Consider the following 11,271-nt stretch of genomic DNA (forward strand, 5'->3'; position numbering starts at 1 on the left):
TTTCCATTCTAGCTAAACACTCTTTCTGGAAATGAATATTGAGAAAAAATGGAAAAGAAATGCTCACATTCTTAGAAATTCATTTCGTCCCTTATGTATTTTCTTATTATCTATTTGCTTAGCTTACACTTTCCTGAGTAATTAATTAATCACATTACAATCCACAGCCCAAACATTCCACCTCTGAACACTTCTTGTTTTTCTCACACAGAACTTTTGAGGGCCACCTCCATCTGTGCTACTACTGGTATCCTTGCAGGTCTTAAGTCCTCCTGCGCCTTCCTCGCCCCTGGGCCATGCATTCCTCAGGCTGAAGACTCCTTACTTTGCCCTTCTTTTCCATACTGTTGCTGCCCTTGGTTCATCTTGTATAAAAATTCTAACTTCTAAAGACATTTGGAGCTTGTAAATCCATTGTACAGTCAGAGGAGTCAAGAAAGACAGAAAGAAAGAGGGAAAATGATGAAAAGGGAGGAAAAAGGAAAAAGGAAAAAGTTGCAAACACCAGTCATATATTGAGGGAAAGAAAAGAAATACAAAGAACAAAATAGGAAATGAATCACTGTGTGAACATACTCAGAATTTTTAAAAACTCTTGGTGGTGATAACTACTTTTTATTCTGATATGAGTCTTAGATTGAATTATAACTTCCCTTTGAAATATCCATTGATCTACTTGTTCCCCAATAGGGACTCCATTAGAATCACCAAAATATCTTTAAAAGATGTGTAGTCCAACCTTTTCCTGGTCCTAGAGATTTAGATCTCTGTGGGTAGAATCCTTGAGGAGCTGAAGTTACCTGAACAACCCGTGTGTTGTTATGTATTGCTGCATCCTCACAAGTAACTTTAAGATTCAGGAAACAGGAAACACAATGTGGGGACCCTATGGGAGGATGATTAAGAAGGGAAAAAATAAGAAGTGCTGAGTTAAAAAATGAACATTTCATTGCAGGATAGAGCCTACTATGACAGTTCTCCAATCGATTGGTTTTGAGGGATAGAGATAAGAGAAGCTTAAACAGGTCTGTGAAGTTGCTGGGGAGCTGGCCACCAGGCAGGAGTACACAAAGGGTCTGGAAACACAGTAGCCAGAAAGAGAGCAGACACTAGGCAGGAAGCTGTGCTGCTAGTACACTTTGTCCCCCTCCCAAGCACGTCTGGGCATAGGTGGCCTGCAGATGCTGCGTCTCATCTCTTCCAAGGTTTGTCCTGGTGGAGTGGGGTACCTGGTCCAGCCTTCTATGGGCCCCTCTCAGCTGCCACTTCTAGTGTCTTTCTCTTCTGTCCACTGCTTACCATCTCATAGATTTCTCCCCCTCTTATTTCAGGTTTCTTCTCAATAATATTCATCCACCTTGTCTGCTTAGCTTTCTGTTGTCATGATGAGTCTTGTTTTTCTCATGATTGGTGGAGGTGAACTCTTCTTACCTGTTGCTTAATTGAGGAATAAGGTAGTTACTGGGAAGAACATTGCAAATAGGCACTGGGCTAGTTAACCAATTGTGCTTCCGTGTTTCTTGCACTACAAAACAATGAAGGAACTAGGCTATGGGAAATATGGATTCCAAGGTATTTTCACTTGCTAACGTTTCCACAGTCCTCTGTACCAGGAAGTTTCTGATGTGTAACTGACTTCTCCCATGTTACAGAGCAGACCTATCTCCCTCGGTTCCATTCTAAATGAAGATGTGAAGGTGCAGAGCCTTTTCTTCATTTTGCATACAATAATGTCTCATTGAATATGCAGAAATTTTACCATTAACATTTTCATGTGACATTTTTTCCCTCATTTCCACACATATTAAAACGGTACATTTTGAAATTTATTTATGTAGGGACAAACCCCAGAAATCTTGTTCTACCCTACTTTGTTTAGCCCTGGCCTGATGGTATGGGAAGTGACACAAAGTAGTTTTTCCCAAAGCCATGCTTGATCTCAGGTGACAAAACACAGGCAGCTGGCAGCAGGTATCCTGACTCATGACTCAGATTCCTCCTTGAGCCCGAAGTCACAATCAGCTTCTCTGTAAATCTCCCTCTTTGAAGCTAACTGTCCAGAAAAGATCTCTAAAATGATGGGAAGTGAAGTTTTTTTCAGCACAAGTAATTTCCCCAACCTCTATTCCACTATTTTTCATTCCAGCTATTAAAATTCATAGCAGCAAACTCTGTGGATACTGGGTCTATGTGGGTTGGAGGTAAATTTTAGACCTTAATGGAGAATGTCACTCACAAGGCAAGATAATTTAAGGATGGTCTCTTTGCATTTGAATTTTAAAGCACTACAGCAGGAAGAAAGAAATGCTGCCAGTGTAAATTTATGTATGGATATGGCTTTTGAAAAGTATCTTTAGAACCAACATATGGATCACAGAGATCCTATAATAAGCTTGGATAATGAAATGTTGCTTATTTTTATTTCAGTTTATTTTTAAAGATGGATTTATAAATTTTAATACCCCCAAGAACCAAAACTACACTTTCCTGGGAGAAAGACGTGTGATAATTCAATGACTTGAAGCCAGTTATATACTACCAAACTGGAAGTTATAGGGCAATCTCATTTGACCCTCTGGGAAAACATTATTCAATAGATAAATTCTAAACAGAGGCTTTGGTCTGCAAAACTAAATGTTTTGTTCTGGTTATATAATATCTCCTAGATAGAATGACAATAATACTACCACAAGGTTACTTTTGGCACATACAAGTATAGGGAAAAATGTTAATAAATAGGATGTTAAGATTTTTATCTCTGAGTGATGTGACTAGTGTTATTTTTCTTTCTTTCTTTATACATTCATGATATTTTCTCATCTATACCCCTCCCCCAGGACCATGTACTAAGGTAAACCCCAAGGTATTGCCAATAACTTACCATTTGGGACCTATCAAATGACAATATCTTTTATTCAAATTAATATCACTTGAAATGTAACTGCTATAATAATTATAATTAGATTCAGCTATGACTAACACACAGGGAAGTAATGATATAAAATATAGTGTCTTAAATAAGATAGACACTTAATTATTCTTGGGAAGTTCAGAGATAGGCAGTCTGGGATTGGAATGGTAGTGCTGCTCCAACATTGAACATGGGCTCTGTCCAGTGAGGCTCTTGTCCCGAGATGCCAATATGGCAGCTAGAGAGCCACAGGTCTCAGTCTCTGTAGGGACAATGGCGGGGAAGGTGGGGGACAAAGAAGAATATGTGCATGCTGCAGCAGTACTTATATTCGCTGTCACTCGACACTTGCACTTTTGCTCTCTGACAGGAGTGTCACCACACAGCCAAACCTGGATATGAGGGAGGCTGGAAAGTGTAAACTTTTTCTGAAAGATGGAATGCCCCACCACAATTGTGGGTTCTAGACAATGGGAGAAGCGACAAAACGTTTCAGGAAGACAATTGGCAATGCTTGCCGTAAGGTTATATGTAGACGTTCTGTTGTTCTGTTTTGTTTTGTAGCTCAATTTTGTGCCCCATGGCTGTCATTGGTACAAAGGGGCAACGCAAGTAGATTTGGGGATGATGAAACTGTTCTGCCTTGGAGATGATGGAATAGTGGCATTGGATACGTGACCATATGAGAATCCAGGGAGCTGTACTCCACACAGGCAAGGTTTTACTGTGTCAATAAAAGAAAATCAGGATGTGGAGGGAACTCAAGATGAGAGGCAGACTGACACTCTGCTAAGGCTTCTATCATTTCACCTGTTTAAACATATGGTAAAAAATTGAGATTTCAACATAAGAATGTGCTAGCATGAAGTTTTCAAGATTCCTTTAGGCGGCATTTGAGCACAAATGCTTGAAGTCTATTAGTTTAGGTCACTTGTCATAGTGAGTTTAGCTCTCCAAGCTCACTATTTCTTTACTTAGATTGTGTGTGTTTGGGTGGCTTGGGTTGCTATTAGAGATTATTTGAAGGGTCATTGCCATCCAAAACCACAGCTGGCCTCCACAGTTGTACAAAGCAGATGAAATGAAGGAGTGCAGCTGACCAGGTACAAAAAACATCAGTGACAGGGCAATCGACCCTAGGCCTGGAATGCACATGCTCCCTCTGAAAAGGGAAACTATCACTCAGAGCCTGAGGGGCCCAAAGCGATGATTTATCCAGGAAGCCAGAATTGTGTGTATTTAGGTAAATTTTCTCAGTTTGTAAGTGTTGGAAAATACAACATTTCTCAACACGTACAGGCCACACAGATCACATGTGCTCATCTTCGTCTTCCATCCTTCCACCTTGCGTCTTTCTCCTCTATTCCTTTCCCTTTTGCATTCCTCCCTAGACTGCCAATGTAGAACTGAAGTGTAGAGATTTTTAATATTTGCACAGTAATTTTATACACTCTTAAAGTTTAAAAAAAAAGAAAGCAAAACCAAACCAAGGAAATCTGGTAGAAGTCTACTGGTAAAAAATTTTCTAATAATTTCAGACATTAATTAAATATCATCTAATAATAATTAATAATAATAATAAATAATAAATGAATTATTTTCTATGTGTGAAACACGCTTCTGTCGTGTTAAATAAAGCAGATCATTTCATTACCAAATCATTTCCATGCATTATTAACTGGTTCTAAAAGCATAGAAACTGAAGCTTCCTGAAGTTATTTACTAACATTATTTTCAGAGTTTGGATTTGCAATGACCCCAAAGGTCATGTGTTGAAGGTTTGGTTCCCAGTAGTTGGTGCTAGTGGGCGCTGATGGACGCTTTCGAAGGTGGGGCCCCAGGAGAGGAAGTCGTGCCCTGGAAGGGTTTATCTTGTCCCCAGTGCCTTTTTTTCATTCTTTGCTTCCTTAGGCAGTGAGGTGAGCGGTTTCCTCCCCAACACCCTGGCTGTGATGTTCTGCCTCACCTAAGTCCGGCAGCAACGGAGCCAAGTCACCATGAATCAAAAGCTCTGAAACTGTGAACCAAAATAAATCTTCCCTCTTTTTAAATTATTCTTCTCAGATATTTTGTTACAATGAAGGAAAGGTGACTAACGCTGTTACAGAGTGGTCTTTGTCCTGAGTCATGTTCTCATCCCTGACTTCAACTAAAGCAAGAACCTATGGGACAGAGTTGCCAAAACAACAACAACTAAACAAACAGCACCTCCTAGAATATCCAGTTATATTTGCATATTAATTTATTGTATTTTTATTTTTCAAAACTGGCAATTTTACGATAGGACTTGATGTGCCCTGATTCATTTGGCAAAAGGTAGAGAATAAAAGAGAACTTTCACTAGATCCAGAAAATTATATTATGCATATATTTTAATAAGCTTTCCTCACCTTCTCCCCATGGCTTTCATTCTCAAAAGCTTTAGAATACAGCAGAACAAAACCAACCGGAACCTGGTGACATTCATTAACAGTGTTTTAATTTTGCTTTTGTCTGTGCTTATCTATATTAATAATTTATGTCATTATCATGATCGTGGCAAGACAAGCTGTTTGTATTATGCTCCAACCAACTTACAAAGCCCTGCTAGAACAGAAGCAGAAGGCATCTGCTTCCTAATCTAAATTTCCTAATGACCTCTGCGAAGGATCTTGTATTTGTGAATAAATGTAGGACATCTATATGCCAGTCCTGTTAACTGCTCCCAGGAATGCCAACTTTTTCAGAAGGTTCATTATCAAGGAGAAGCTTCAGGGATCTATTTCACATTTATGTGGAATTTGCATCTAGCTCTTGGTGAGGAACCAAGGAGAACATGCCTGAGCCCCCAGGTCAGGGAGGCGGAGAGGGAATATGACAGAGTGTGCTGGGTCGGGATGGGGAAGGGTAAAAAGGCCAGGGTGGTCCGCTGGAAGTTCTTTGGGAAGGAAAAAGGCAGAGCCTCCTCCAATCCCCTCAGCATGTGCCAGGGAGCAGTTGTTGCTGTTGCCTGTGCTGGAGGCTTGACTTGGATTCCAGCTCTTTTCTGTATCTGATGTTACTTTTTCTTACTGTGTCATCATTCTTATTTTTATCTCCCTCACCTCTTTTTATCCTTTGGAACTGATCGCCTGTTCACTCCGTGTGTCGCCAGGAGATTTCCCTGCAGTTATTGTGGGTGACAGTGATAGGGAGGGAGGAGGGGCAAGGATTTCACAAGTTAGTCATTCAGCCAGAATTCTGTGATATTTTTATCTTTAGCATACTTTATTCTGGGTACAGTGTTTGGAAGCAAATATCTGTCTCCATAGTTTTTTTTAAGGCTCACATCTGATTGAGCCTATGTAGCTTCCCCCTTTCCAGTCTCATAAGTATACCCAAAACATTTCCCATTGGAGGTAAAAGCCAATGTGATTTGCTAAGGGACCGATTCCAGACAACATTCAGAACCTGGCGAGGAACCGATGCTCCCTTTCACCTTCTCTTTGTACTCGCTCATTCTGCCGAAACTTCTTTGACCTCACATACCAGAGCCTGATGTCCTAATATTGCATTCTGTTCCCCACCAGGTAACCCTATCTGGTTCTTCAACTTTTTCCCCTACCCAAACATTTATTTGTTCATTCAGCTATTTATTAATTCATTTTGCAAATAATTATTGAGTGTCTACCATGTACCAGGTCTGCTCTAGGTGCTGAGATACAGTAGTCATTCAAATTATGTCCTTGCCCCTGTGTGCAGGGGAGATGGAAGATAAGGTGTTGGTGTTTCACTTTCTTGTTTCACTAAGGAATAAACCTCCACAATAGAAAATCCTTAATTCTGAAGATTGGCTCACTGATAAACCATGTGAACTGTTTTTTCATTTGTTTGTGTGTTTATTTATTTATTTATAGCTTTAGGGATTGAACCATGTCCTTTTACTTTTGTTTTTGAGACAGAGTCTAAGTTGCTCAGGGCCTCACTATATTTCTGAGACTGGTCTGGAGCTTGCAATCCTCCAGCCTCAGCCTCCCAAGTCACTGGGAATATGCCGATATACACGGTTATGAACTGTTTATTCTTTATTTTTATGGTAAACAGAATTTAAAAGCTAGCTAGAGTCAACTGCTTATTTTATTATGTATTGTTCTCTGTGAAAATCTTTTTTTCTTAAACCTATGTACAGTTCTTTTAATGGGCATTTAAAAAATGGTATTAACTCAGTTATTAAGATATAAACCTATTTTCACAGTATTATCCCTATCAAATAATTTTCGTCTTAAAATTTGTAAATGTGCCAGGTCCTGTCTTCTAGTATTCAGACATGATCTTTCTTCCATGCTATTTCCAAAAAGACTGCCACTGCTTTCCTAGAACTTCTTGAGGATGGGTTTCCAGATTGGTGCCTCCAGTGGCAGGTACTGAAGCAAAGTTAGAAGCAGGAGGGAGGCAGACACTCTGGCTCAGGTAGTAACAGGCAACTTCCAGTTCCTCAGGTGGTCTTGGATACAGCAGACTTCCAGCAGTTGCTACATAGAGTTAGCCAGGGTTCTCCAGCTGGTAATGGGGACAGCTCTTCCCAGCAACAGTGGGTGAACCTCCCGCAGGGACAGTGAAAATTCTACACTCCTGGCTTTCACTAGCTTTCTAATTTGGGGCTATCACCATGTCTTTCATTTTCTCAACTAGTCTTTATAATACTTATCTTACCAACTCCCTAGATTAAATTCCTTTGTCTGGAATACCTAGAGTGGTTTATGTCTTCATCATTGGATACTGTCTGATAAGAAAAGGAGTAGATCACATTTCTGTTTTCATGAATATTCACCCAAACCTAGCCTGGAAGTCACATTCTTCTCTTTTTCTTTCTTCTATAGTCCAATGTCCATCAAAATGATGCATGTTCAAGTCAAACAATATTCCTGATAGTTTCAGAAGTTGTTTTGATTTTTGTTTTTAGAATCATAGGTCTAAAAGTGTACATATTGAATTGCAAGTTTGTTTAAATACAAAAGAAACCATAAACCATAATGTTAGTGAAATAGATGAGTGATTGGACATGTGGCCTTATGACCAGAAAATTAGCGGCATAATAAAGAATGGGGGTGCTTTTTGTCCAACATCTTGACAAGGCTGCAGTAGCTGTTGCTGCTCTCCAGTCTTCACAATGCCACCCAAGGATGACAAGAAGAAGAAAGATGCTGGAAAGTCAGCCAAGAAAGACAAGGACCCAGTGAACAAATCTGGGTGCAAAACCAGAAAGAGCGATCCAAATGAAATGTGCAGGACAAACTCAAAAATCTAGTCTTGTTTGACAAAGCTACTTATGACAAACTCTGTAAGGAAGTTCCCAGCTACAAGCTTATAACCCCAGCTGTGGTCTCTGAGAGACTGAAGATTCAAGGTTCCCTGTCCAGGGCAGCCCTTCAGGAGCTCTGCAGTAAAGGACTTATCAAAGTGGTTTCAAAGCACAGAGCTCAAATAATTTACACCAGAAATACCAAGGGTGGAGATGCCCCAGCTGCTGGTGAAGATGCATGAGCAGGTCCAATCAACTGTACATTTGGAAAAATACAATTTTATTAAATCAAAAAAAAAAAAAAAAGAAAAGAAAAAAGAAAAAAGAGTGGAGGTAACTTTATCCCCACTTCTGACTCGTGCTATGTATGGAAGGAAGCAAAACGATGTGCAGACTTTCCTAAACTCATTTATATGAATGTTCAAGTTCAGGAGGTGAATGATCACTTGTCCAGCCTCACATTCATGGAGTCTGAAGTGACCCACCACCCCTTCAATGAGTACAATTCTGCTGATGAAGGTATTGTCAGGGGGTGAATGGATGGGTGAAGAACTCAAGAACTTCTTGGATTTTGGGGGGGAAATACTCAACTACCTTGATAATGTGCAAATGCAGTTCTTATTACTGTGGAAATAAGAAAGCAGGAGTTAGTGAAGCAGGCATACTTCCAGCTGAAGCATATTATTTATGTCGAGGGATAAGCACTAAAATAGAGGGAGGAAAAATCTTGAATATAATGGCAAGGAGTGAGGACTTGATATTACTAGAAAGTATTGGATATATGGCTGGGAGGGGAATTAAATGGAGCCCATCCATCTTGGATTCTGCCCACCTGGATTTTTTTCTCTGATTTTTATTTTTTTCTAGTCTTTCTTTCTTAATTCAAATATGTAACCTGTGTCCAGCAGTGGAATACATAGCACTAAGCTGCCAGTAAATTGTTTGTAGAATTTGGTATAAATATGAAAACATTGAGTTCATGTGCCCCCAAAGTGGGCACCATAAAGAAATTGTTGGGGGCAAGATATGCCAAATTTTTAACCAAGATTTTCAGATCAAAACAAAAAGTGATACGCTCAATTTCCTTTACATGGTTCTTTGGAGGGCGTGTACAACGTACCTTGCAAATGAGGATCACTGTTGGATTTGAATGGGACAAGTGATCAACAGGACTTTTCTTCAAACCTTACCTAGTAGAAATTTGTAAGATGTCAAGAAAAGTGAATGGGACTGGGATCCTAGAATGGGATTGGAAGAGTACTAAGCAGAAATGAAAGGATGGTTACAAAAGGTAGCGACACTTCTTCCTGGGCACCAAGCCAGGAAGCCTACCCACCCTGCAGCAGAAGTGCTGGGTTGGGTTGGCTCTCAGGCAGCAGTGTGTGGAGTCCACCTTGACCCCAGCCTGAGACCAAGCAGGCCAGCCAAGCCATCACCCCGAGGTGGCCAGACCTGGGCCTGGCATGGATGCCTGTTGTAGAAGTTGACCCCACACAGTGTTGCAGCTTTGGAATCCTCTGACGGCAACCTGTTGGGAAGCTGTGAATGCAGATGAGAAGAGAGAAAATGGAAGTGGGGCAGATCTGCATGGCCGTTCAAACTCAAGCTAACCAATAGCCTCAGTACTTTTCCAAACCCTTATTAGCATAATTTTGGACCAATAGCATTGGTACTTTTTAAAAATCCTGATTAGTTATAAGTTCGGACTAAGAGTGTCAACCCAAGTGCTATATAAACCCCTAGATTAGCACACTCAGATTGAAAACCCGCATCAGATCCCCTCTCACAGTGTGATTTCTGTTCCTGTTCCTGTTCTTCAATAAATCCTACCCTTACACCCACTCTATGGGTTTCATTCTTCATTTTCCAGAGTCATTCAGCTGCAGAGGCTACAACTTTGCAGACCTCACACAGCAGAAGCAGGGAAACTTCGGTTTCAGGAGTATGAAAAAAGAGGAAGACAAGTTGATCTAGGTTACAAAAAGACTGATGGGGAGGATCAAAGATGAGCCTAAAGATTCAAATCTAGGAGCCTGGGTTAGTTAAAGGAGATGGGACTTAGACTAGAGTTGTAAGGGTTTAGGAAAAAGGGTTGGGAAAAGTGCCTTAAACACCTTGCTATTTCATAAGTTTCTAATGGATTTTAACAATTCTCTAATTATGGAAGGATCATTGGATTGGCTAGTCATGATTTCCTATGCTTTATTCAAGCTTATCCTTGCTCACTCACTCTCAGGAGCCTACTGTACACAATTTCAAGGAGACTTTTTACCTGTAAAAGCTCAAAGCAAGAATAATAGATTTTGTGAAATTCAGAAAAGCATAATAAGGAGGATATACTTCAAAAGAATAGAAAAGTCTGCAGAAATACTGAGAGATTTTCTTCTAGTGTGGGAATTGTCTATAACTGCTAATTTCCAGGTTTAGCAATTCTAATGTTAACAAATTGCAGTTCTAAGTAGAGACATGACAGCAGGCTTGTATTAGAATGGAAAATTTGGCTTCAGGATGAAGTAGTACCAGTAATGACAAGATGATCTTTGAAACATTTAAACATGAATCTTTGAGGATGGTATAGAAAACTATTCAAAGCCCAAACAACAAAACCAGTAGTTGCTGGTTGTGACTTTCTGTTGACAAACAAGTATGTAGATCTTTATCCTATCTAGATCCAATTATTGCATAACCCATAGGAAAATGTGACTTACTCTGTCCACCGTTTTAGTGGCAGTTGTTTCAGTGGTCTTACATGGTTGAGATCGTGTCAGGATTTTATTTTAATTTGTTTAAGTCATTAAAGAGACTTTGGAGTCATAGGAAAATTGTGCTTAAAACTTATGATTCATTTTGAGCAGTAGTAGGATCTGTAAAATATCAATATGAGAAGAAGGGAAACAAAAGGGGAAGTTCATTCTACAGAACAATTGAGAGGCTGGGGAGATAGCTCAGTGGGTAAAGTGCTTACCTTGCAAGCACAAGGCTGTGGGTTTGATTCCCAGCACCACAGGAAAAAAAAAAAAAAAGAACAATTGAATTCTAACCATAGAATATATTTCAAGAAATGCAGTTGTGGTTTCCGTAGTCTTTAAATATTTAAGAG

The 11,271-nt window shown here is 39.8% G+C and overlaps 1 protein-coding gene across 1 annotated transcript; it reads left to right on the forward strand.

Annotated features, from left to right (window-relative positions):
* The first annotated feature begins 8,039 nt into the window (after nucleotides 1-8,039).
* Nucleotides 8,040-8,413, forward strand: LOC124990272 (40S ribosomal protein S25-like). The gene is given in 2 exon segments (XM_047560099.1): nucleotides 8,040-8,136; nucleotides 8,139-8,413. Coding segments are annotated over 2 exon segments (372 nt in total).
* Nucleotides 8,414-11,271: the final 2,858 nt, after the last annotated feature.

Source organism: Sciurus carolinensis, chromosome 8, assembly GCF_902686445.1.
Source record: "Sciurus carolinensis chromosome 8, mSciCar1.2, whole genome shotgun sequence".
NCBI classification, from domain to species: Eukaryota; Metazoa; Chordata; class Mammalia; order Rodentia; family Sciuridae; genus Sciurus; species Sciurus carolinensis.